Source organism: Convolutriloba macropyga, chromosome 4, assembly GCF_964194025.1.
Source record: "Convolutriloba macropyga chromosome 4, txConMacr16.3, whole genome shotgun sequence".
Classification (NCBI taxonomy): Eukaryota; Metazoa; Xenacoelomorpha; order Acoela; family Convolutidae; genus Convolutriloba; species Convolutriloba macropyga.
The window spans coordinates 27810187-27836068 of NC_134471.1; the positions used below are offsets into that span (position 1 = coordinate 27810187).

A 25882-nucleotide genomic window follows, 5' to 3' on the forward strand; every position below is an offset into this window, starting at 1 on the left:
CCGCGCTTTTTTGTTGGGAGTCCAGGTTTATAGCATAAGTTCCCTCTTGCAAAACTGAAGAACACAGGATGTCTTGCATGGCAATGTAAAGACACAAAGGCAACACCCCAATTATTTTGATTCTTTGCAGGTCATTGAGCAGCCAAGTATCCATTTTTTGCTAACGTTTTATTTTGGTCATGTTCCGACTAAGCATCCACGCTGGCGAGGCGTAGGCGAGCATAAGTACAACATGGCCACTGTAAGCATTTCACCTTGAGTACCTAATGCACGGTTGTCTTAAGTTAAGTTTCAGCTGAAAGAAAGCGCTTATAGATTTTGAGGTCCGCGAGCAACAGTTATTACTCCATAGTTTTGTTTCACTATAAGGCAAAATTCTCTTTGTGACTCTGAGAACATTAAAGTTTGATTTAAAAAACCAGCATTATTTACATTCTTGATGTTAAGCACGGGGGATTCCTTTGTGTTTGTTTGCACTCCGATTGCTTCTTTAAGTGTTCTATGTTTTTCACCGCAGAATTGATTTCCACATGGTTTCGTGGTATGACTTTGATACAATTAGCATAATCATAATTGCTGGTGGGCGGGTAATTTCTCGGGCAAATCATTGATGAAGATTAGAAATGGCAGAGGTCCTAAGATAGAACCCCGAGGAAACCTAATGATAAATTCCCTTGGAATAAAGTAGTATCCATTTACATTATGTAATTATCGTCTGTGGTTTTTGGCTGAAGCTATCAACCTTAGATATTTTCCAAAATGCAATAAAAATTAATTTTATTTATCAGCGTGCCGTGATGTACCGTAACGAAATTTTTCCACAAGGTCAAGGTACAAAATCAGCAGTTGTTTTTTCGGTTCATCTTCGTTGTAGGTGTATATCCTAATGATCACAATTAGTAATTGAAGTGTTGCTGACCGATTTCTGCGGAATCCAATTTGCTTTTGATGTTGCTTTGTCTTGACAAAGGAGTACAGTTGATCAAAAATGAGTTCTCCAAAGACCTTAGAACAACGCGCCAATAGGCTGATTGTCCTGTAACAAGACACATAACATTGTTGCTTTCTTTGAAAAGTAGCGAAACTTTGCATAGTTTCCATTGTTAAGGTTACTTGCCTTTATTTATGAAACTTCACAAGAGCAGTGTTTGCTATATTCCTAGCTTTTTATGACATTTTCTTAACAAGAGTTTTCCCACTTTGTCATTGCCAGTATATTTGCCTTTTGTCAATACACTGAGCAATCAATCAACTTCTATTTCCGGGCTAAAAAAGGAGGTTAGGTCTTGTGTCCAAAAATTTTTTAAAACTATTTGTTAAACAATTCATATTTCTCAACATCTGTTGCTTGAATGAAAATAGGTTTTAAAACTGAGAAATTTTGGAAGTTTTGTGGATACCTTTCAGGTACTTTTGATTTCTGCTAAAACTTCTGACCTTATATGCCGTTTTCTCATAGTCATTGAAGTCCTCTTTAATACTTTTCTTCGTGTAATTTAAAAGAAACCAATTTGTCAAAATAAAATTACTTCCAATATTTAGAACTAACGTTTTAGAACTTAACGTTCATCGTCACATTAAAACTGTTTTACAAATTGTTAACAGATAAAATGAATATGTATTTACATTTGTCTGAGACCACAATTAAGACAATTCCAGGAACTGTTCTAAAAAAAATCAATCGAAAATTTTTTCTTTCATACAATATTTAGCCTATTTACAACTCATATTTATATATGTTATCAATTTACTTAAAAACATTCCTATTCCGGATTTTTCGATCTTGACCATGTTCTTGTATTTTGTTGGTTATTCCGAATTTGCCCTAACCATAAGTATCTCTCTTGTGGAGGTCTTGCAAATTTCGTTTTGTCATGCACAGAATGTTTTTTGCCCTATGTATCCTCATCTAGTCTAAATTATGATTTGAACTAATATTTTTGCGGAGAAAATGCATTTTTTCGATTTCACAATTTTTGTGCTGTTTGGCCGCTTTTGGTACCCTACTCCGCTCGGTTCGTAAATCTTCGAATATTCAATTTAAAACCATCAATCAAATTGCTACGGATTGTGCGTGAGCCGTACTTTATGCTGAATACATTATTGCTGTAAAGATTGTGAGAAAAAGTTTAAAAAAATACCAAAAATAGCAAAAAAAAGAAAACGGGAAAAATTTTCGATCAACTTAAAAATGGTCCTATAAACTGTTTTTTTTTCGGGGCTTTTTTTGATTTTTGAGCTACAAATACCTATACGTTTCACTTTATGGCTTTTGTTTTGGACAAGGAACGATTTTTCATTGTTTGCGGGTATATGCTAAATCCGTGGCTTTGGTGGACCAAATTCAGAAATGCCGTAGTAGTACTAGTAGTAGTAGTAGTAGTAGTAGTAGTAGTAGTAGTAGTAGTAGTAGTAGTAGTAGTAGTAGTAGTAATAGTAGTAGTAGTAGTAGTAGTAGTAGTAGTAGTAGTAGTAGAAGTAGTAGTAGTAGTAGTAGTAGTAGTAGTAGTAGAAGTAGTAGTAGTAGTAGTAGTAGTAGTAGTAGTAGTAGTAGTAGTAATAGTAGTAGTAGTAGTAGTAGTAGTAGTAGTAGTAGTAGTAGTAGTAGTGGTAGTAGTAGTAGTAGTAGTAGTAGTAGTAGTAGTAGTAGTAGTAGTAGTAGTAGTAGTAGTAGTGGTAGTAGTAGCGGCAGTAGCAGCAGCAGCAGCAGTAGTAGTAGTAGTAGTAGTAGTAGTAGTAGTAGTAGCAGTAGTAGTAGTAGTAGTAGTAGTAGTAGTAGTAGTAGTAGTAGTAGTAGTAGTAGTAGTAGTAGTAGTAGTAACATCTGGAAGAACAAGCAATTAGCGACAATATTGAAGTGCAAGTTGTACAGAGCGTTCATCATTTCAGCGGTGTTGTACAGCTCAGAGAAATGGACCATAAACAAAGCGTTGGAGAAAAAACTTGATAGCTTTCACCTCAAATGCCTACGTCGTGTACTTTGTTTGTCCTACATAACGAAAATAACTAACCAGTCTGTGCTCAACAAAAAACAGACAGCAGCTGTAGCAAAAATTATCATGATTAAAAGCTTCAAATGGTTTGGACACGTCCAATGGATGGATAACGACAGTCTGCCAAGGAAAGCTCTTGAATGGAAACCCACTGAGCATTATCCAAATGCCGTGAAAGCTGTTGGAGGACAGCTTAAGACATAGTTGGATCAAATACAAAACGATTGCAAAAGAAACAAGATAGACTTTGCAGTGGTTCAAGTTAGAGCTAATAGCAATTCGAGTTCAATTTTCTACAAATTTGTCAACGAAACTTTTCTTGATCAACTGATGCAAAAACTTGATGTTCATTTAATTTATTGATTGTTACATTTATATTCTTGAGTTAAATCCATATTTGATTGTCTTGTAATAGTGCCTTTATTTTTTAATGGAATATAAGTGTTAAAAAAGTAGTAGTAGTAGTAGTAGTAGTAGTAGTAGTAGTAGTAGTAGTAGTAGTAATAGTGGTAGTAGTAGTAGTAGTAGTAGTAGTAGTAGTAGTAGTAGTAGTAGTAGTAGTAGTAGTAGTAGTAGTAGTAGTAGTAGTACTAGTAGTAGTAGTAGTAGTAGTAGTAGTAGTAGTAGTAGTAGTAGTAGTAGTAGTAGTAGTAGTATGTTGCTCTCGTGGGGGTCTCAGACAGTGAGGTGCAAGAAAACCTACATCGAATCGAGGCCCTTGCGGAAGCCGCTGGTCTGAAGATTAAAGTGGCCAAAACAAAGAATATGGGCGTAAAATGCGACAGCCCAAATGTTGTTGCAGTGCCTAGTATCCAACAGAACGTGGAGATACTCACTGGAACACATAAAGGCAGACTAGGACTCCTGACAGAGACATCTAGCCAGTCACGACTAACCATCAGCACGGAGGTGCTGCTGGGAACGAAAAAGAAAGCGGGCTGGTTCGAAACACAAGATGGCCGGAAGCTAAGATTGAAAAGCTTAGCGGTGGCTAAGCCACCGTTGGTAGCTTCACAAAAACAATCTGCGGTAGCAGATTCAGAGTCGCTAGAAAATGAGAGTCGGTCAGTGGTGGCTGACCAAGAGTCTTTAAGATGTCAGAATTGTCACCGGCAATTCAGTACAGTTACCGGACGCAAAGTGCACCAAACAAGATTCTGCAAAGCCGGTTTGTCAAAGAATGTCGTCGACAAGTCAAAGTTCGAGCAACTAGAGGCAAGCCTTACCTGTGACAAGTGTGAAAGAAAGTTCAAAACAGTCAATGGCCGAAAAAATCACCAATCGAGATACTGTGGCAAACCTAAAGCAGCTGCCACACGCGTGTTTTCCTGCAAAGTACAAGATGTTCTCGGAAACGAGTTTGAAAACATAGAAGCGTTCAAGTATCTCGGATCATATGTCAGCCTCAAGCATGGAGACCTGCAGGAAGTCAATTGCAAACTTGCAGAAGGTAGACAACGGTTTGCTAACTTCCAAAATCTCTGGAAGAGCAAGCAGCTCAGCGTGCACCTCAAGTGCAATTTGTACAAAGCACTCGTTTTATCAGCCGTGCTGTACAGCTCAGAGACTTGGACTCTTTCGAAATTAATGGAGAGAAAACTTGAGAGTTTCCACTGTGGTTGTCTTCGGAGAATTCTACGTGTGTCATATCTGGAGAAAGCATCGAACGAAGAAATTATGTCAAGATCACGAATGCCCCAACTATCCACGATGATCATGCTCAAACGGATAAAATGGTACGGACACATCCAGAGAATGGAACCAGGAAGATTAGCCCGCAGTGCCTTCGATTGGGACCCGCCCGATCAATACGTCCATGCTAGACGCGCTCCTGGGGGGCAACGGAAAACGTGGATGAGTCAAATCGAAGGAGACTGTGTACGAAACAAAGTATCGTTCACCAGATTGCAGGAGAAAGCAGCAACCGGGTCAAAGAATGCCTTCAACAATTTCGTCGTACAGCACTTCACAGAATAACCAAACAAATAACTCTTCTTGTTTTGTTTGTATTTGTTGCCAACCGTGCCTTTATTTCATATTTGGAATTAAAGTGTTGAAACAGTAGTAGTAGTAGTAGTAGTAGTAGTAGTAGTAGTAGTAGTAGTAGTAGTAGTAGTAGTAGTAGTAGTAGTAGTAGTAGTAGTAGTAGTAGTGGTTGTAGTAGTAGTAGTAGTAGTAGTAGTAGTAGTAGTAGTAGTAGTAGTAGTAGCAGTAGTAGTAGTAGTTGTAGTAGTAGTAGTAGTAGTAGGATTAGTAGTAGTAATAGTAGTAGTAGTAGTAGTAGTAGTAGTCGTAGTAGTAGTAGTAGTAGTAGTAGTAGTAGTAGTAGTAGTAGTAGTAGTAGTAGTAGTAGTAGTAGTAGTAGTAGTAGTAGTAGTAGTAGTAGTAGTAGTAGTAGTATTGGGCGTATAGACCTATTGGGCGTCTCTGATTCCGAAGTTCAAACAAATCTACATAGAATTGAATCTTTAGCCGAGGCTGTTGGCCTAATGATCAATGTTGGGAAGACAAAGAATATGGGTGTTAAATGCGAAAAACCCGGAGCCAGTGTACCCATTGCTCAAAGGAACGTGGAAGTTCTTACAAGAAACCGCAAAGGCCGTTTTGGGACTCTCATTGAGGCCGGAAACCAATCCCGACTACTCATTGGCAGAGAGGTGCTGGTGGGCAAGAAGAAGAATGCGGGCTGGTTCGAGACACTAGCTGGTGAGAAACTGAGACTGAAAAGTTCAGCGGAGGCTGAGCATGCGACAGTTAGCAGCGACGAGAGGTCAGTGGTTGCTGATCTAGTGTCTACGGCGAAGAAAAGATCATCTGCGGTCTCTGATGACGATAGTTGTGTATGTTCAGGTTGTAAGCGTCGCTTCGACACTGCAAGAGGCTGCAAAGTGCATGAAGCCAGATTCTGCAAGTCTAAGAATTCGAAGAGTGTCGAAGACATCGCGTCAAAGTTTGTTGGGCTAGAGAAAAGCCTCACTTGTCAGAAATGCACTAGGAAATTCGCAACTGTGAAAGGTCGACGAATTCACGAGTCACGATACTGCGGCAGAGAAAAGGCTGGAAGATCTCGCATTTTCTCCTGCAATGTCCACGATCGAGATGGAGTGGAGTTCAAAAATGTAGAAGCTTTCAAGTATCTCGGTTCTTTCGTGAGCTTGCAACATGGTGACCTAAAGGAAATCAGTGCCAAGCTGGCGGAAGGGAGACAGCGATTTGCGAGCTTTCAGAAGCTTTGGAAGAGCAAACAACTTAGCATTCCCCTCAAATGCAAGTTTTACAGAGCTCTCGTGTTATCAGTGGTCTTATATAGCTCAGAAACGTGGACCATGAATAGATCAACGCAACGGAAACTTGAGAGCTTTCACACCAGTTGTCTGCGAAGGATACTATGTTTTTCATATCTGGAGAGGGTGACAAATGAAGAAGTACTGGCTAGATCACGTATGTTACACTTTCTGCAATGATCATGATTAAACGGTTGAAATGGTTTGGCCATATCCAGAGGATGAATGACGATCGTCTAGCGCTCCGAGCCTTCACCTGGGTGCCGAAAGAAAAATATCGATATGCTAAACGAGCTCCAGGGGGTCAACGCAAGACTTGGATGGATCAACGTGAAGAAGATTGCTCAAGCAACAAAATGAGCTACATCACCTTACGACAGAAAGCGAAAAGAGAGTCTAAATCCCGCTTCAACAGTTTTGTCGAACAGCATTTCCTGGATTAAATAAAGCCAAATAAGCTCAAACTTATCTGCATTTTTTTAACTTGTTTGTACTTATTGTCATTGTTTCTTTATTTCTTTATGGAATTTAAGTGTTCAAACAGTAGTAGTAGTAGTAGTAGTAGTAGTAGTAGTAGTAGTAGTAGTAGTAGTAGTAGTAGTAGTAGTAGTAGTAGTAGTAGTAGTAGTAGTAGTAGTAGTAGTAGTAGTAGTAGTAGTAGTAGTAGTAGTAGTAGTAGTACTAGTAGTAGTAGTAGTAGTAGTAGTAGTAGTAGTAGTAGTAGTAGTAGTAGTAGTAGTAGTAGTAGTGGTTGTTGTTGTTGTTGTAGTAGTAGTAGTAGTAGTAGTAGTAGTAGTCGTAGTAGTAGTAGTAGTAGTAGTAGTAGTAGTAGTAGTAGTAGTAGTAGTAGTAGTAGTAGTAGTAGTAGTAGTAGTAGTAGTAGTAGTAGTAGTAGTGGGGGACAAAATCCAACCTCACCTCCACGTGGTGTCCCCTGGGGGTAGGTCATGTGCTGCGGTTCTCCGCTCACATGGTCGAGCTAACGAGGCACTGGTCTTCTAGTTTGTGGCGCAACTAGTCCTATCTCAGCCTTCAAACACCAAAGCACGCTTATTTGATGTCAGAACGGGCGTTAGGCAGGGTGATGTGTGGTCCCCAATCCTATTCGGCCTTGTCATCAACTACATTTTGGCTAACTCGGTGCATGGAGGATTAGACATTGGGAGATTGGTGGCTGACTTAGATTTTGCTGATGATGTTGCTCTTGTGGGGGTCTCAGACAGTGAGGTGCAAGAAAACCTACATCGAATCGAGGCCCTTGCGGAAGCCGCTGGTCTGAAGATTAATGTGGCCAAAACAAAGAATATGGGCGTAAAATGCGACAGCCAAATGTTGTTGCAGTGCCTAGTATCCAACAGAACGTGGAGATACTCACTGGAACACATAAAGGCAAACTAGGACTCCTGGCAGAGACATCTAGCCATTCACGACTAACCATCAGCACGGAGGTGCTGCTGGGAACGAAAAAGAAAGCGGGCTGGTTCGAAACACAAGATGGCCGGAAGCTAAGATTGAAAAACTTAGCGGTGGCTAAGCCAGCGTTGGTAGCTTCACAACAACAATCTGCGGTAGCAGATTCAGAGTCGCTAGAAAATGAGACTCGGTCAGTGGTGGCTGACCAAGAGTCTTTAAGATGTCAGAATTGTCAGCGGCAATTCAGTACAGTTACCGGCCGCAAAGTGCACCAAACAAGATTCTGCAAAGCCGGTTTGTCAAAGAATGTCGTCGACAAGTCAAAGTTCGAGTAACTAGAGGCGAGCCTTACCTGTGACAAGTGTGAAAGAAAGTTCAAAACAGTCAATGGCCGAAAAGTTCACCAATCGAGATACTGTGGCAAACCTAAAGCAGTTGCCACACGCGTGTTTTCCTGCAAAGTACAAGATGTTCTCGGAAACGAGTTTGAAAACATAGAAGCGTTCAAGTATCTCGGATCATATGTCAGCCTCAAGCATGGAGACCTGCAGGAAGTCAATTGCAAACTTGCAGAAGGTAGACAACGTTTTGCTAACTTCCAAAATCTCTGGAAGAGCAAGCAGCTCAGCGTGCACCTCAAGTGCAATTTGTACAAAGCACTCGTTTTATCAGCCGTGCTGTACAGCTCAGAGACTTGGACTCTTTCGAAATTAATGGAGAGAAAACTTGAGAGTTTCCACTGTGGTTGTCTTCGGAGAATTCTACGTGTGTCATATCTGGAGAAAGCAACGAACGAAGAAATTATGTCAAGATCACGAATGCCCCAACTATCCACCATGATCATGCTCAAACGGATAAAATGGTACGGACACATCCAGAGAATGGAACCAGGAAGATTAGCCCGCAGTGCATTCGATTGGGACCCGCCCGATCAATACGTCCATGCTAGACGCGCTCCTGGGGGGCAACGGAAAATGTGGATGAGTCAAATCGAAGGAGACTGTGTACGAAACAAAGTATCGTTCACCAGATTGCAGGAGAAAGCAGCAACCGTCAAAGAATGCCTTCAACAATTTCGTCGTACAGCACTTCACAGAATAACCAAACAAATAACTCTTCTTGTTTTGTTTGTATTTGTTGCCAACCGTGCCTTTATTTCATATTTGGAATTAAAGTGTTGAAACAGTAGTAGTAGTAGTAGTAGTAGTAGTAGTAGTAGTAGTAGTAGTAGTAGTAGTAGTAGTAGTAGTAGTAGTAGTAGTAGTAGTAGTAGTAGTAGTAGTAGTAGTAGTAGTAGTAGTAGTAGTAGTAGTAGTAGTAGTAGTAGTAGTAGTGGGGGACAAAATCCAACCTCACCTCCACGTGGTGTCCCCTGGGGGTAGGTCATGTGCTGCGGTTCTCCGCTCACATGGTCGAGCTAACGAGGCACTGGTCTTCTAGTTTGTGGCGCAACTAGTCGTATCTCAGCCTTCAAACACCAAAGCACGCTTATTTGATGTCAGAACGGGCGTTAGGCAGGGTGATGTGTGGTCCCCAATCCTATTCGGCCTTGTCATCAACTACATTTTGGCTAACTTGGTGCATGGAGGATTAGACATTGGGAGATTGGTGGCTGACTTAGATTTTGCTGATGATGTTGCTCTTGTGGGGGTCTCAGACAGTGAGGTGCAAGAAAACCTACATCGAATCGAGGCCCTTGCGGAAGCCGCTGGTCTGAAGATTAATGTGGCCAAAACAAAGAATATGGGCGTAAAATGCGACAGCCCAAATGTTGTTGCAGTGCCTTGAATCCAACAGAACGTGGAGATACTCACTGGAACACATAAAGGCAAACTAGGACTCCTGGCAGAGACATCTAGCCAGTCACGACTAACCATCAGCACGGAGGTGCTGCTGGGAACGAAAAAGAAAGCGGGCTGGTTCGAAACACAAGATGGCCGGAAGCTAAGATTGAAAAACTTAGCGGTGGCTAAGCCAGCGTTGGTAGCTTCACAACAACAATCTGCGGTAGCAGATTCAGAGTCGCTAGAAAATGAGACTCGGTCAGTGGTGGCTGACCAAGAGTCTTTAAGATGTCAGAATTGTCAGCGGCAATTCAGTACAGTTACCGGCCGCAAAGTGCACCAAACAAGATTCTGCAAAGCCGGTTTGTCAAAGAATGTCGTCGACAAGTCAAAGTTCGAGTAACTAGAGGCGAGCCTTACCTGTGACAAGTGTGAAAGAAAGTTCAAAACAGTCAATGGCCGAAAAGTTCACCAATCGAGATACTGTGGCAAACCTAAAGCAGTTGCCACACGCGTGTTTTCCTGCAAACAACAAGATGTTCTCGGAAACGAGTTTGAAAACATAGAAGAGTTCAAGTATCTCGGATCATATGTCAGCCTCAAGCATGGAGACCTGCAGGAAGTCAATTGCAAACTTGCAGAAGGTAGACAACGGTTTGCTAACTTCCAAAATCTCTGGAAGAGCAAGCAGCTCAGCGTGCACCTCAAGTGCAATTTGTACAAAGCACTCGTTTTATCAGCCGTTCTGTACAGCTCAGAGACTTGGACTCTTTCGAAATTAATGGAGAGAAAACATGAGAGTTTCCACTGTGGTTGTCTTGGAGAATTCTACGTGTGTCATATCTGGAGAAAGCAACGAACGAAGAAATTATGTCAAGATCACGAATGCCCCAACTATCCACCATGATCATGCTCAAACGGATAAAATGGTACGGACACATCCAGAGAATGGAACCAGGAAGATTAGCCCGCAGTGCCTTCGATTGGGACCCGCCCGATCAATACGTCCATGCTAGACGCGCTCCTGGGGGGCAAAGGAAAATGTGGATGAGTCAAATCGAAGGAGACTGTGTACGAAACAAAGTATCGTTCACCAGATTGCAGGAGAAAGCAGCAACCGTCAAAGAATGCCTTCAACAATTTCGTCGTACAGCACTTCACAGAATAACCAAACAAATAACTCTTCTTGTTTTGTTTGTATTTGTTGCCAACCGTGCCTTTATTTCATATTTGGAATTAAAGTGTTGAAACAGTAGTAGTAGTAGTAGTAGTAGTAGTAGTAGTAGTAGTAGTAGTAGTAGTAGTAGTAGTAGTAGTAGTAGTAGTAGTAGTAGTAGTAGTAGTGGGGGACAAAATCCAACCTCACCTCCACGTGGTGTCCCCTGGGGGTAGGTCATGTGCTGCGGTTCTCCGCTCACATGGTCGAGCTAACGAGGCACTGGTCTTCTAGTTTGTGGCGCAACTAGTCGTATCTCAGCCTTCAAACACCAAAGCACGCTTATTTGATGTCAGAACGGGCGTTAGGCAGGGTGATGTGTGGTCCCCAATCCTATTCGGCCTTGTCATCAACTACATTTTGGCTAACTCGGTGCATGGAGGATTAGACATTGGGAGATTGGTGGCTGACTTAGATTTTGCTGATGATGTTGCTCTTGTGGGGGTCTCAGACAGTGAGGTGCAAGAAAACCTACATCGAATCGAGGCCCTTGCGGAAGCCGCTGGTCTGAAGATTAATGTGGCCAAAACAAAGAATATGGGCGTAAAATGCGACAGCCCAAATGTTGTTGCAGTGCCTAGTATCCAACAGAACGTGGAGATACTCACTGGAACACATAAAGGCAAACTAGGACTCCTGGCAGAGACATCTAGCCAGTCACGACTAACCATCAGCACGGAGGTGCTGCTGGGAACGAAAAAGAAAGCGGGCTGGTTCGAAACACAAGATGGCCGGAAGCTAAGATTGAAAAGCTTAGCGGTGGCTAAACCAGCGTTGGTAGCTTCACAACAACAATCTGCGGTAGCAGATTCAGAGTCGCTAGAAAATGAGACTCGGTCAGTGGTGGCTGACCAAGAGTCTTTAAGATGTCAGAATTGTCAGCGGCAATTCAGTACAGTTACCGGCCGCAAAGTGCACCAAACAAGATTCTGCAAAGCCGGTTTGTCAAAGAATGTCGTCGACAAGTCAAAGTTCGAGCAACTAGAGGCGAGCCTTACCTGTGACAAGTGTGAAAGAAAGTTCAAAACAGTCAATGGCCGAAAAGTTCACCAATCGAGATACTGTGGCAAACCTAAAGCAGTTGCCACACGCGTGTTTTCCTGCAAAGTACAAGATGTTCTCGGAAACGAGTTTGAAAACATAGAAGCGTTCAAGTATCTCGGATCATATGTCAGCCTCAAGCATGGAGACCTGCAGGAAGTCAATTGCAAACTTGCAGAAGGTAGACAACGGTTTGCTAACTTCCAAAATCTCTGGAAGAGCAAGCAGCTCAGCGTGCACCTCAAGTGCAATTTGTACAAAGCACTCGTTTTATCAGCCGTGCTGTACAGCTCAGAGACTTGGACTCTTTCGAAATTAATGGAGAGAAAACTTGAGAGTTTCCACTGTGGTTGTCTTCGGAGAATTCTACGTGTGTCATATCTGGAGAAAGCAACGAACGAAGAAATTATGTCAAGATCACGAATGCCCCAACTATCCACCATGATCATGCTCAAACGGATAAAATGGTACGGACACATCCAGAGAATGGAACCAGGAAGATTAGCCCGCAGTGCCTTCGATTGGGACCCGCCCGATCAATACGTCCATGCTAGACGCACTCCTGGGGGGCAACGGAAAATGTGGATGAGTCAAATCGAAGGAGACTGTGTACGAAACAAAGTATCGTTCACCAGATTGCAGGAGAAAGCAGCAACCGGGTCAAAGAATGCCTTCAACAATTTCGTCGTACAGCACTTCACAGAATAACCAAACAAATAACTCTTCTTGTTTTGTTTGTATTTGTTGCCAACCGTGCCTTTATTTCATATTTGGACTTAAAGTGTTGAAACAGTAGTAGTAGTAGTAGTAGTAGTAGTAGTAGTAGTAGTAGTAGTAGTAGTAGTAGTAGTAGTAGTAGTAGTAGTAGTAGTAGAGGTAGTAGTAGTAGTAGTAGTAGTAAAAGTTATTGATTTATGGCTTCGCACCTATTGGTTTGTAGCCCTTTAGTGTCTTCTATTAATTTTTATTAAGTTTTGTAAATTGCGTTAATTTGATTTATTTCAAGAAATTCTGTACTTCTTGAGTCTGTTGTTAAGCAGTACCTTTTCTCCCTAAAAAAATTTTCTGAAGTTTAAGATAAAGTATTTTTCGGGATGGTGATTTCACATCTGTTTCATTGTCTGATTGTTTTGCAGGCGGCGCTTTTTTGTTGGGAGTCCAGGTTTACAGCATAAGTTCCCTCTTGCAAAACTGAAGAACACAGGATGTCTTGCATGGCAATGTAAAGACACAAAGGCAACACCCCAATTATTTTGATTCTTTGCAGGTCATTGAGCAGCCAATTATCCATTTTTTGCTAACGTTTTATTTTGATCATCTTACGACTAAACATCCACGCTGGCGAGGCGTAGGCGAGCATAAGTACAACATGGCCACTGTAAACATTTAACCTTGAGTACCTAATGCACGGTTGTCTTAAGTTAAGTTTCAGCTGAAAGAAAGCGCTTATAGATTTTGAGGTCAACGAGCAACAGTTATTACTCCATAGTTTTGTTTCACTATAAGGCAAAATTCTCTTTGTGACTCTGAGAACATTAAAGTTTGATTTAAAAAACCAGCATTATTTACATTCTTGATGTTAAGCACGGGGGATTCCTTTGTGTTTGTTTGCACTCCGATTGCTTCTTTAGGTGTTCTATGTTTTTCACCGCAGAATTGATTTCCACGTGGTTTCGTGGTATGACTTTGATACAATTAGCATAATCATAATTGCTGGTGGGCGGGTAATTTCTCGGGCAAATCATTGATGAAGATAAGAAATGGCAGAGGTCCTAAGATAGAACCCCGAGGAAACCTAATGATAAATTCCCTTGGAATAAAGTAGTATCCATTTACATTATGTAATTATCGTCTGTGGTTTTTGGCTGAAGCTATCAACCTTAGATATTTTCCAAAATGCAATAAAAATTAATTTTATTTATCAGCGTGCCGTGATGTACCGTAACGAAATTTTTCCACAAGGTCAAGGTACAAAATCAGCAGTTGTTTTTTCGGTTCATCTTCGTTGTAGGTGTATATCCTAATGATCACAATTAGTAATTGAAGTGTTGCTGACCGATTTCTGCGGAATCCAATTTGCTTTTGATGTTGCTTTGTCTTGACAAAGGAGTACAGTTGATCAAAAATGAGTTCTCCAAAGACCTTAGAACAACGCGCCAATAGGCTGATTGTCCTGTAACAAGACACATAACATTGTTGCTTTCTTTGAAAAGTAGCAAAACTTTGCATAGTTTCCATTGTTAAGGGTACTTGCCTTTATTTATGAAACTTCACAAGAGCAGTGTTTGCTATATTCCTAGCTTTTTATGACATTTTCTTAACAAGAGTTTTCCCACTTTGTCATTGCAAGTATATTTGCCTTTTGTCAATACACTGAGCAATCAATCAATTTCTATTTCCAGGCTAAAAAAGGAGGTTAGGTCTTGTGTCCAAAAATTTTTTAAAACTATTTGTTAAACAATTCATATTTCTCAACATCTGTTGCTTGAATGAAAATAGGTTTTAAAACTGAGAAATTTTGGAAGTTTTGTGGATACCTTTCAGGTACTTTTGATTTCTGCTAAAACTTCTGACCTTATATGACGTTTTCTCAAAGTCATTGAAGTCCTCTTTAATACTTTTCTTCGTGTAATTTAAAAGAAACCAATTTGTCAAAATAAAATACTTCCAATATTTAGAACTAACGTTTTAGAACTTAACGTTCATCGTCAGATTAAAACTGTTTTACAAATTGTTAAAAGATAAAATGAATATGTATTTACATTTGTCTGAGACCACAATTAAGACATTTGCAGGAACTGTTCTAAAAAAAATCAATCGAAAATTTTTTCTTTCATACAATATTTAGCCTATTTACAACTCATATTTATATATGTTATCAATTTACTTTAAAACAATCCTATTCCGGATTTTTCGATCTTGACTATGTTCTTGTATTTTTTTGGTTATTCCGAATTTGCCCTAACCATAAGTATTCCTCTTGTGGAGGTCTTGCAAATTTCGTTTTGTCATGCACAGAATGTTTTTTGCCCTAGGTATCCTCATCTAGTCTAAATTATGATTTGAACTAATATTTTCGCGTGAGTTCCCGCCCCCTATATTCATCGCGTGTGTTTAGTGCCGGCTTCATCTTGCTGATTTATATAGCTTCGATAATCATTAGTTTTTCTACTGTCCGACAGGCGTCCAGAATTTTCCATTCGATGTCATTCGTGGAGCCACGACATTCAACCAGATGTTGACCCACCTGTGAATCCTTCTTTTAATGTTCTGTTATCCTTGTAACATGCCGGCTTGTTTGCCCAACATAGATGGATCTGCATCCATTACGTTTAATCTCATATACCACGTGGGATTTCAGGTCGCTATCGAAAGATGCTTTCAGGGTGGGGAGGCACGATCTTAAGTTCCGCGTTGTAAAAACCACTTGCAATTCGCATATTTTCTTCAATTTGCTTACAAAGTTGTGAGTAAGGTTGCCTCTGTATTAGAGAAAATGCAGTTTTCAGTTTTTTTTATCTCTATTATTCTTCCCTGGTTGATTCTTTGTGGGCTTGTTTCATGCGTTTGATCGCTTTTAAATGTTTGAAGTGCTGCGAGAGTGCCAGTGCAGAGGATTTGATCGATGTTATGTCAACCTAGCTATGTATTCATTCACTAGTGTCCAGAGCAATGTCTACCAGTTGCATAGTGTTTTATCCACATTGCAATAGCAGAGAGAACTAAACGGCTCTTTGATAGCACTGTTCAGACCGTCCCAGTCAGCTCTCGTGTTGACTAATTGGGAAGTGGTTGTGGTAAAGATTGGTTGTTTTTTCAGTTTGTCTCAGATTGGGTTGTGATTGGTAGACAATCAAGTTCGAGTTCGAGTTCGAGTTCGAGTATTCTGGTCTGTAGGTTTGTTGCCTCTGTCGACCAGCCTCTGTCAATCAGAACAAGGTATACGGTTTATGCTATACTTAACGTGAAGTTCTTTGCGAAAATTACAAAAATCAACTGGATTCAGTGATCGTCTGAGTATCAGGTCCAACTGATTGGTCTCAGCAGGTGTTCGAAAAATTGGTGTCACCGTTGAGTTCGCGATTTACTTCAGATTCTGCTGGTCGGTGGAAATGTCCAAGAAGCTGCAACAGCTTTACCATTTTAAACAAATAAATACTAAGATTTGGACAAGTATAGATGGAACAAATTAAAAGTGATGCAATGCCAAACCAATTTTAATTGTTTCAGAGTCCAAGTGATCAATGTCAAGTCCAAGAAGTTCCTTGTTTTATGTCATGTCTTACGGCTATTGGCATTCCTACGTGCTAAATTTTGCTGTCATAGTCATTTAGTCTGTCGTTTCTTTAAATCCGACAGTTTGATAGAATCAAGGCTCAGTTGGGGATGGCGTTTGTCAGCCATGTTTCAAATAAAGCAGAATATGTTTTTTTGTTCGCAGGAAGTTTTCAAAGATCTTTCTACGAGTTAGATTAATTATACCTCTGAACGTGAAAGATATGGTTGATACAAGATAAGGTTGATAGGGCGAATTCTTCTTTCGCACCCAAAGGATAGCCAACAGACTTCATCACAGCATTGACTTCGGAAATCAACACGGCCTAAAACACAGAATTCTAAAGCAAATGTGGAATGATATCATGATGCGGTACAAACCAGAAAACGTCTGCACGTGGCAGATCTGTTGTGACTGTCAACACTGCAGAGAGACATGGACTAATTTTCTATAACTGTTTTGATCGGGAGAAATTCCTTCTGTAAAGAAAATCCCCAATAACAACAACAACAATACAGAACTTAGTCAACCCCAGCCTCTGGGACTGATTGATTCCTTCTTGTCGTCTTCATGTTTTACACCGCTCCACTTCATGTTCTTCAGTAACTCGACCCTCTGGTTTTGGACCCTAGCTTTACGAGAAAAGATCTCATTTGATCTTTCTTCAATAAGTTCTCTTCTCTTTTTTAGGCACTCGTTTTGCTTTTCCATATTTTTTGTTATTTCGGCACAGAAAAGATGAGTTGTCGGTACTCACTGCAGTTTTTGAGATCATGCGCTAACTTATGGATTCGCAACTTATTGGGCTTTCGGTTCTGATCAGCAGAGTCCATAGTGCATCTCTTTCAGGATTGGATTGTCCTAGATGTGTAGATTTAGATAATTTCCGATCAGGATGTTCAGGAAGGTTATAACTTTTCATATTTTTGGCAGGTCATCTAGCATGAGTTCTGAAGGGGGGACGATCCGTTTTTGGGGGTCCCTCTGACCAATACGCCCAGATGCTGCTCCTGGGCTGTTGAAAATGATTTCACAGGTTGGATATTCGCTATAAAGTTTTTTAAGTCTGCTCTCATTTAGTTTGAAGTTTTTTAAGTTTGCTCTTATTTAGTTTAGTTTATGCTCTCATTTTAGTTTGTTCTCATTTTTTGAAGCTTTCGATCTCCGCTTCAACAATGATTTCTTTGGATTTCTCTCTTTTGATGGTAAACGCCTGCTTTTGTTGGTGATATTTGTTTATTTGATCATCAATCTTTTAGTCAATTTTTGGGCATGCATTTGCGTTGAAATCAAATTTTCATGGTTTGCAGTCATCAGAGTAATGTCTAAACTTTGATTGGATGTAAAGTTAAGCCATTTCTATTTAAACTTAGTTAAATCTTATTGGTGGAAAAATGCATGAATTATTATTGAATGAATAGCTTACCATTAGAAGGATTGGATTAGAAGAAGTGAAGTTGTAGAAAGATATTGTTTAATTTGAAAGAAGAAAGTTTAGATGGAATGTAGAAGAGAATTGATTATTAGAATTCGTTGTTTTGGGAAACTGCAGGAACCACATCCGAAGACCTGAAATATATTCTTAATAATATCAGATACTTAACAATAATTTAGTTTATTATTGCGAATATAAGTTGGTGACAGGAGTGGGATGTGGTTCCTGCAGTTTCCCAAAACAACGAATTCTAATAATCAATTCTCTTCTACTTTACATCCAATCAAAGTTTAGACATTACTCTGCGCTTCTTTAATTTTGATGTTACACTGCTTATTAATTTTCAAATTCCTTAATGAAGGAATTTATAAATTAATAAGCAGTGTAACATCAAAATTAAAGAAGCGCAGAGTAATGTCTAAACTTTGATTGGATGTAAAGTTAAGCCATTTCTATTTAAACTTAGTTAAATCTTATTGGTGGAAAAATGCATGAATTATTATTGAATGAATAGCTTACCATTAGAAGGATTGGATTAGAAGAAGTGAAGTTGTAGAAAGATATTGTTTAATTTGAAAGAAGAAAGTTTAGATGGAATGTAGAAGAGAATTGATTATTAGAATTCGTTGTTTTGGGAAACTGCAGGAACCACATCCGAAGACCTGAAATATATTCTTAATAATATCAGATACTTAACAATAATTTAGTTTATTATTGCGAATATAAGTATCAGATTAGTAGAAAGTTTGTTTCAAGTTCGTTCAGGACAGCGATACTTTGCGTCTTGTTCAGTGCAGTCGTAAGTAAGGTACATGGCATTGGTAAGGTACATGCATAAGGTACAGGTATGACAATTGCATATAGTCATGACCTTTTCTGTTCTTTACGTTGATTAACTTTATTGTTCAGAGTTTTCATAATCAATATGGATATTTGTAGTTCACTTAGCGGTGTTTCGTCGTTGCTGAATTGTCGGAAGGAAACGCAAGGTAGCCTAAATTAACCTGTAAGTACAGTACAGTTGCGTTTAGTATGATGAATGTGGACGGCATGAAATTTGAATGCTCCTTAAATCACGACGCACCTCGGTAGAGCTTAGGAAAAAAAGAGCACTCAGAGGGAGCAGAAAAACTAGCGGAAAATTTTCTTGTGGAAGATCACCAGGTTCTGCAAGCACAATGAGAGTCGTCGGTGAGACGCATGTGATATTCCAAGTTTCCAGTTCAGCTCTGCACTCCAGTGAGGTGTATGGCAACTTTTCTGTACTTCCAGGTTACTTATCATCTGCCTTGTATCTGTGTTCTGCAGTCTCTGGAGGATGTCGGTCACGGCTTTTGATCGAATGAATTTTTTTCGTCCCTCTCTGGTACTTAAGGACGAAAAAGTGTTTGGCTCGTGCACTGAGGAAGTTGCTGGCAACTTCACCTGTTGGGGTGTCAGAAGGGGTTGTGTTGTAGAGGTCGTTGACGCCCACAAATTGGATGATCGTGTCGTGCAGACCTTCTAGAGGGAGAAAGTTGTAAACGTGACGCACTCCGGCACCAGGCAGGGAGAGGATGTTCAAATTACTAGAGTCCAAGTGTTTCGCTTGAGAGTCGGCGATGAGGAGATATTTCGTCAATGAAGTTCTGTAGATGTGATATCTCGTGATCTCATTCGTGATGTCATTCGTGATCTCGTCTCTAAAATCTCCCTATTGGGAGCCTTCCACTCGAGATCGATTCTATCTCACCTATTCAATAAGTTTTATTACCTATCTCGTTTTATCTAGTTTTTCAAGTGCATAATCCAAAATACCTTGGTTTAATTTCGATTGATTTGACAAGTGTATCATTATGCTATTTTTTAGAAGGGTAATGGTTAAGCAAACTATTAAAATCTTTGCAAGGTTAAAGCCCACCAAGAAAAATATTTCGGTAAGTTGACATGCAGGTTTAATAAATTTCAGATCCATACTAATATTTTGACCTTTAAAGGTATACGAGATTCAAACAGATGAAAGTGAGAAGGATAGATTACTTTTCGCTGTTCCAAGAGATTCCAATTTATACATCAACAACAGTAAAGACGAGTTCAAGTTTCAGTTAGTTTTGCCCTTTATTTTCCAAAGAGTTTGTACTTAGTTTTTTATGAGAGAGTTATGTTTTCAGATTTGACCATATTTTCGAACGAGACGCAAGACAGGACGAAATATTTCAATATGTTGCCCAGGATGTCATCGATAAGTAACTAATTGTGATGAGCTATTTTATTATCAAGGGTTCTTTGTTGAGTCAACTTTGTTTTAGCTGTTTGACAGGGTACAATGGCACGATTTTTGCGTACGGACAGGTCAGGATTCGTCGTATTGCTGCCTATTTTAAAATAGAATTGGCGTTTTATTTGAATTGCATGTTTTAAAGACTGGAAGTGGTAAAACTTTTACCATCACTGGAGGCGCAGAGAGATATGCAGACAGAGGAATTATTCCAAGATCATTAGAATATCTCTTCACTCAGTTCGAGAAACAACCGCATTTGGCCTTCCAGACTCATATTTCATACTTGGAAATTTACAATGAGAGTGGCTATGATTTACTGGATCCTAACAAAGAAATTAAAAAAATGGAAGATCTTCCTAAGGTAACACAATGAAAATTGTTCCTTTGAAAACTATTTTTGTCACGGGTTTGAATTTTGGCTTTTTTTCTGTACATCCATGTCATTTGGTTCCTAGGTACTGCTGATGGAAGACACAGATGGTGCAGTTCATCTTCGTAACCTGTCTTTGCATCAAGCGAACTCTGAAGAAGATGCTTTGAATCTCTTATTTATCGGAGACACAAACAGGATGATAGCAGAAACACCAATGAACCAAGCATCCACGAGGTAAATGTGGTTCCGATATATAAAAGGCACCAATAATTAAACCATAGCTACCAATTGAACTTATTGGGCCGCAAACCTGCTTGAGGAACAATTAATATTAAGAGAAAATTTTCAATTTCTCGCAAGTATGTAGCGATCATTTTTGGGACTGCGAAACGGAGCGAAGCTCCTATTGGCGTCATGATGGTGGTTTTTGTCATCAACTCTATCCAAATTTGCTCATTTTTAATGCCAGGAGGACCCGGTTTTGTGGTCATGTCAGGGTGATGGATAAGAAACAAAACAACAGCGGTTAGTGTCAAGGTTTTCCCGCCAAATCGCTTACAGGTCAGAGGGCATTTTTTCTTTCAATGTAAAGATATTGAAAGAAAGGGTCATCGTACTCGTCCAGGAGGAAACACGCGAAACAGACATTTTTTGCAAGTTAATCCCCCCAAAATTTTGAATCGTGTTGATCATTTATTTGAAGGGGAGCCAACTAACCATACAAGTGGCTAGTTGTAGTAAAAACAAAATGCGCCCTAAAAATGCAACCTTTTAATTCAGAATATCTACCTCAAGTGTCCACCTAACTGGGCAACATTTCCGAGTTGAAATTGCATAAAATGTTGCACTTTTTTAGCTTTTGATAAAATGCTTAGTTTTTGTCAGACGAATCTGAAAGAAAGGAAAAGAATTTATTTAGTTGTTACAGATATAAAAAGCAACAACAGGGACAATTTACGATGTTTATTAACCTTATATTTCAAACCGCCCATTAACAATAATGAGAAAATTTAACTTAAATTAAATATGAACATTAACAATGAGATTTTGACACTTATGACTGAAAACTAGCTCTGCAACTGCCAATTGCATAGATAAGATTTGAGATAATGAAAGAACTGAGGGATTTGAGGCTTGGGAGCCATTTCAATATTCAAGGGAATAATCCCAATCGAATTTAACTTATTGAATAAGAAACACCTCTGTATCTAATTGAGAATCTTTCAATTTTGCGCTTACTCAAGGGTTCAATTAAGAAATGTGAATCAGTGTATCTTGTTATTCTCGCTTTGCTGTTAAACGAGAAAAGTTCACTACAAAACATTTGTATATGTTGTCCACTTATTGATCTTAGGACAAACTTAAGAAATTCATATAGATGTAGCTCATATACCGTTAGGATCGAATTGTTTATGATCAAGTTTTCGCATTCATCAAACTTTTTTCGGAAATGAATAATTTTTAGAATTTTCTTTTGTAATTTATAAATAGCTTGGAGAGAAGAATAGCTACAGCAGCAATAAATTCAAGCACAATATTGAATAATCGGGGTAATATTGGTATTGAAGTATTCAATCTATTGTTTCCTAGGAAGAAAATGCCTTAATTTCGATACCACACCACATTGTTTTGATACTTTTACACGCACATAATCGATATGACTTTGTTATGAGAGCTTACTATCCAGAGGTATACCAAGATATTTACATACTGGCTGCAATGGTATAAGCTTATGATCTTATTCAAACTGATTGGATTTAGTGGTCCCAATGTTCAATTGCACCGTCTTCTCAAGGTTAAGCACTAACTTTTTACTTACAAGCCAGTCATTTACTCTTTTCAGATCAGATTTAAAGGCTCCCGGACTGCATCCTATAGCCTAAATATTTGTGTCGTCAGCAAAGAGCAACAAACTAACACTTTCACAAACATTTGGTAAATCATTTATGTAAATAAGAAAGAGTAATGGCCCCAAGATTAACCTCGTGGAACACCGCAGGTTATCTTTTTCCACTCTGAGCAAACACCACATACCTGCACTAGCTGAAATCTGTGCATCCATCTTTAAACATGGAAATTTTTATTGCATTATTGAGCAATGAGCCAATCAGAAAACAATATTAAATTTTCTTAATTCTTATTGAGGAGTCCTCAAAATTCGATATGGCTGTCATTCTCTCTAGCACAAATGACCGAATGTGTATTGGGCTTAGGGAAGTCCAGTACTTTACTTTTTTGATTTATAAAAGAGATTTTCTCTTCTTTCGAATAAGGTACACAATTCATGTTTGCTCTAGATCGCACTGCATCTTCACTATCTACATATCGAGTCGAGAACCCGGCTCAGCAACAATACGTAAAGCCAAACTGCATTTGGTTGATTTGGCGGGAAGTGAGCGGGTGCACAAGACAGGCGTTAATGGGACACTGCTAACTGAGGCCAAATATATCAATCTATCGCTTCACTTTCTTGAACAGGTTTCAAATATTATTCTAAATATAACCAGAATTTTGTATTTGATTGAAGAGTTTGGCGCAAATTTAATGAGCTGTAGAGGGTCAGAATGTCTATCGTAATCATACGATGCGCACTGTTATTAAATGATTTTTCGATAGTTTGGGTTTATAATCCTTTATTTGAGTTACCTTAAAGGGTTCAAAACATTGCTGATCACATGGTTGATGTAAATACTGCTCTTATATATTGTCCATCGAAAGCGTCTTAAAATTCAAAGGGCGCTGCTGTTCGTCAATTATAATGTTTGGCAGGTAATCGTGTCGCTGTCGGAGAAGAGCCGCACCCATATCCCCTACAGAAACTCGATGATGACGTCTGTGCTGCGTGATTCACTCGGTGGAAACTGCATGACCACTATGGTGGCTACTCTCTCTGCCGAAGTCAAAAATATCGATGTAAGCAACTCCACTGCTGATTTGAGTACTACTAAAAAGGTTTCGCATTTGATTGAAACGTTAACAGTTTTGATTATGAAAGTGAGTTTTTAATAGCCGCACAGCGTAGTTGGGGCTATTATTGGCCTTCTCTTGGTTTTTTTTACAATTCAAAGAATTTGAATTGTATTGGGGCACTGTTTTTTTTTAAGATCTGTTCGCACATTTTCATGATTTTTGAAGTCAAATTGGAGTAGTGATTTTGGTCACGCCGAAACAGGAAACGGAGCGAAAAAACGAGTTGTTTTGCGGCGTGAATTTTTTTCGCTCTAATTTTAAAGTAGAGTGAAAAAATGGTGGCAAAAATTTGGTTTCTCGGTAGCGGTTTTTTGTTCACATGCGGCAATTTCACTCTGATTTTTACTGTTTTTTCGATTTTTTGGGTCGGATTTTTTTCTAAATGGTTTTCCCAATCCATTCACAGCTCATTCTAGGCCTAGTTTTTTGTTTGAATTAAATTTTCATTTCTCGCTAGTGGTTTTTTTGACATTGATGCAGCATTTTGACATTGATTTTCTGTTTTTCTTATTTTTAATCTGAATTTTTTTAAAAATGGTTTTCTCAATTCATTCATAGTCTATTCTAGGTCTAGTTTTTTTGTTTAGTCAATGAAAATTCTTTGAATTGTACGTCAGGACTTGTCCTGCTATGTTTTTTTATTTCGTCGTCGCGATTTTTGTTACGACCATATGACGTCACAACCACTTCAAATCTGCTTTTTGTTCATTCGTTCATGCAATTTCAACTGAATTGCGTGCGTGACGTCATTTTTCGCTCTTAGTGGAGCGAGTTTTTTGTTCATTCGCGTGATCAAAATTTTTGGTCACACGTGACTTACCTCACTCTCAAAAATGACTTCCTCACTTTGAAATTGACTTTTATTTACTTTAATTCAAAGAGATAAGGTCAAATGGGTATGTGTCACTCTAAATGAAGGTTACTTGAGAGCAGCTATTAGAGGCAGCAAAAACTTATACAGATTTTTAATCAAGATATAACATATCAGCCTTCAATGAAAAGACGAGCTATTTTGGTCTGTCTTTTTTACTGTTTTTTTTTTAGACTGCAGATCTACGAAGCTACTGCCGCTGTTTTCTGGCAATCTGCCAGCTATGTTTATATTTTCAGCTGTTTTCAACGTGTTGTATTAACTGATAAGCACTTACTAGTACTTCTAGGAGGAGAAATATAGAAGCATAGGTTTTGAACCTTTACAAAATGTGCATGTTACTATATGTAGGCATAGCATATATGGGCGGGGGTGTAAATGTTTTATGCGGATTATGTTAGGAATTTTGTGATTTTAATGGAGAAAAGAATTGAATGAAAATCTGTTCCCGCAATGAAAATCTGAACCGGCCGCGAGATTTCTTAGTGCATTGTATATAATTTAGGAATCAATATCCACGTGTCGATTTGCTCAACGCGTGGCTCTTATTAAAAACGATGTCAGTGTGAACGAAGAACTGGATCCAAGGCTGATGGTTGCCAAACTGAAGAAAGAGGTCAATGAACTGAAAACCCAGTTGGCGATGGGATCTGAGGACGGAATGATGCTGACAGAACCCTTAAGCCCTGAAGAATTGGATGGATGGAAAACCAAATGTAGGAAATATCTGGACGATAAAGATCCAGAGGCAATCCTGGAAACGGGCCCTGACTTGAGGAAAATTTTAGCGTGTTTCAAGTTTCTGAAAGGGTTTTATATTGAGTCAACAAAAGGCGCTAAATCTCTGCCAAGTAGCGAGCGAAATTCGCCTCAGCAGCAAGCTATTCTGCACGAGGCAACAAAAACTCACGTTGTTCCAATGAGTGCCTATGATAGCAAAGAATTACAAGAGTTAAAACAGGTTCTGAAGCAGCGAGACAATGAGATAAATATTCTTGTCAGTATGTTGAAGAAGGAAAAGGCGAAGAACCTGAATGGTCAAAACTTATCAAATGGGAATATTAACTCAAGTGGTTATCAGAGTAGCAACGATAGGCATCGAATGAGTGTTGATATTCGCGACTCTGTCAGTTCGAATCCTGGTGCTTCGCAATCGTTTACTGCCGAACATGCAAGGCATGAGAATCCTTTAGTGAGTCGAGAGTCAACTACGAGCAATTCAATTTCAATAGCTAATTATGGTGCTTCAAACACAAGCAAACAATACAGTCACAAGACGACAGTTAACAACATTGTGCAGCGCAAAATGGGTAAGATAAGTATACTTTTTCTTTGAAGGGAACCAGGTTGTCGTATCTAGCTGTTGGTGTTTTCTGTGTTCCCGACATTTCCGTATGAGAGCTCGTTCAATTCATTTACCTGGACTCATCTAGTACATACATGATTGCATAACAAAGACAAGGACGACCAACGAAATGAGTAGCTCATCTATGTTGGCGCACTTTGTTTGATATACAACTGAAAGTTTGCCTTGTGCAAAAATAAATTACAATTCCAAGCTTACGATTATGTCCGATAGTTTTGTAATAATATTTTTTGCAAGCAGTTATTTTCTGTATAAATCCTCAGAAATTCCGCCAAAATCCAACGTTAGAAAATTGCGTACGTTACGAATCTAACGTGTACTTCGAATCTAACGTGTACGTTACGAATCTATGCAGTTCCGGCAAATTTCTTAAAACAGTATGCCGAGAATCATAAAGGACCTTTCGCCAACCCAATCAATCTTGTACTGGAAAGCGGAATGTTCCCTGTTACCATGAAGTTAATTTTAGTGCGCCAACTTTTAAAAAGATGAAGATCTTAATTTACTAGACAAGACTATTGGCCATTTTCAAATGTAAAAAAGCGGTAGACAAGCTGTTCTAACTATTTGAGTGTCAACAGTCGAATCCCGTGTTTCAAT

General features: G+C 39.3%; 3 protein-coding genes across 3 annotated transcripts in view; all 3 read left to right on the forward strand.

The window, feature by feature from the left end:
• LOC142338357 (transmembrane protein 70 homolog, mitochondrial-like) overlaps window positions 1-25882 on the forward strand; it is a 197974-nt gene that overhangs the window by 92895 nt on the left and 79197 nt on the right. The gene's annotated exons all lie outside the window — the stretch shown is intronic.
• Window positions 2493-18949, forward strand: LOC142338041 (uncharacterized; the record flags this gene model as incomplete). Its single annotated transcript, XM_075387674.1, has 3 exons — window positions 2493-3196; window positions 3447-3675; window positions 18818-18949. Coding segments are annotated over 3 exons (1065 nt in total), but the record flags the coding sequence as incomplete, so codon positions are not given.
• LOC142337571 (kinesin-like protein KIF6) overlaps window positions 19281-25882 on the forward strand; it is a 78148-nt gene continuing 71546 nt past the window's right edge. Inside the window, exons 1-9 of the mRNA XM_075386899.1 lie at window positions 19281-19358; window positions 19419-19525; window positions 19593-19667; window positions 19731-19773; window positions 19845-20063; window positions 20158-20309; window positions 22373-22553; window positions 22845-22988; window positions 24422-25226. Coding sequence (XP_075243014.1) covers window positions 19299-19358; window positions 19419-19525; window positions 19593-19667; window positions 19731-19773; window positions 19845-20063; window positions 20158-20309; window positions 22373-22553; window positions 22845-22988; window positions 24422-25226 — 1786 coding nt within the window. The 5' untranslated portion in view covers window positions 19281-19298. The remainder of the gene's footprint in view (window positions 19359-19418; window positions 19526-19592; window positions 19668-19730; window positions 19774-19844; window positions 20064-20157; window positions 20310-22372; window positions 22554-22844; window positions 22989-24421; window positions 25227-25882) is intronic.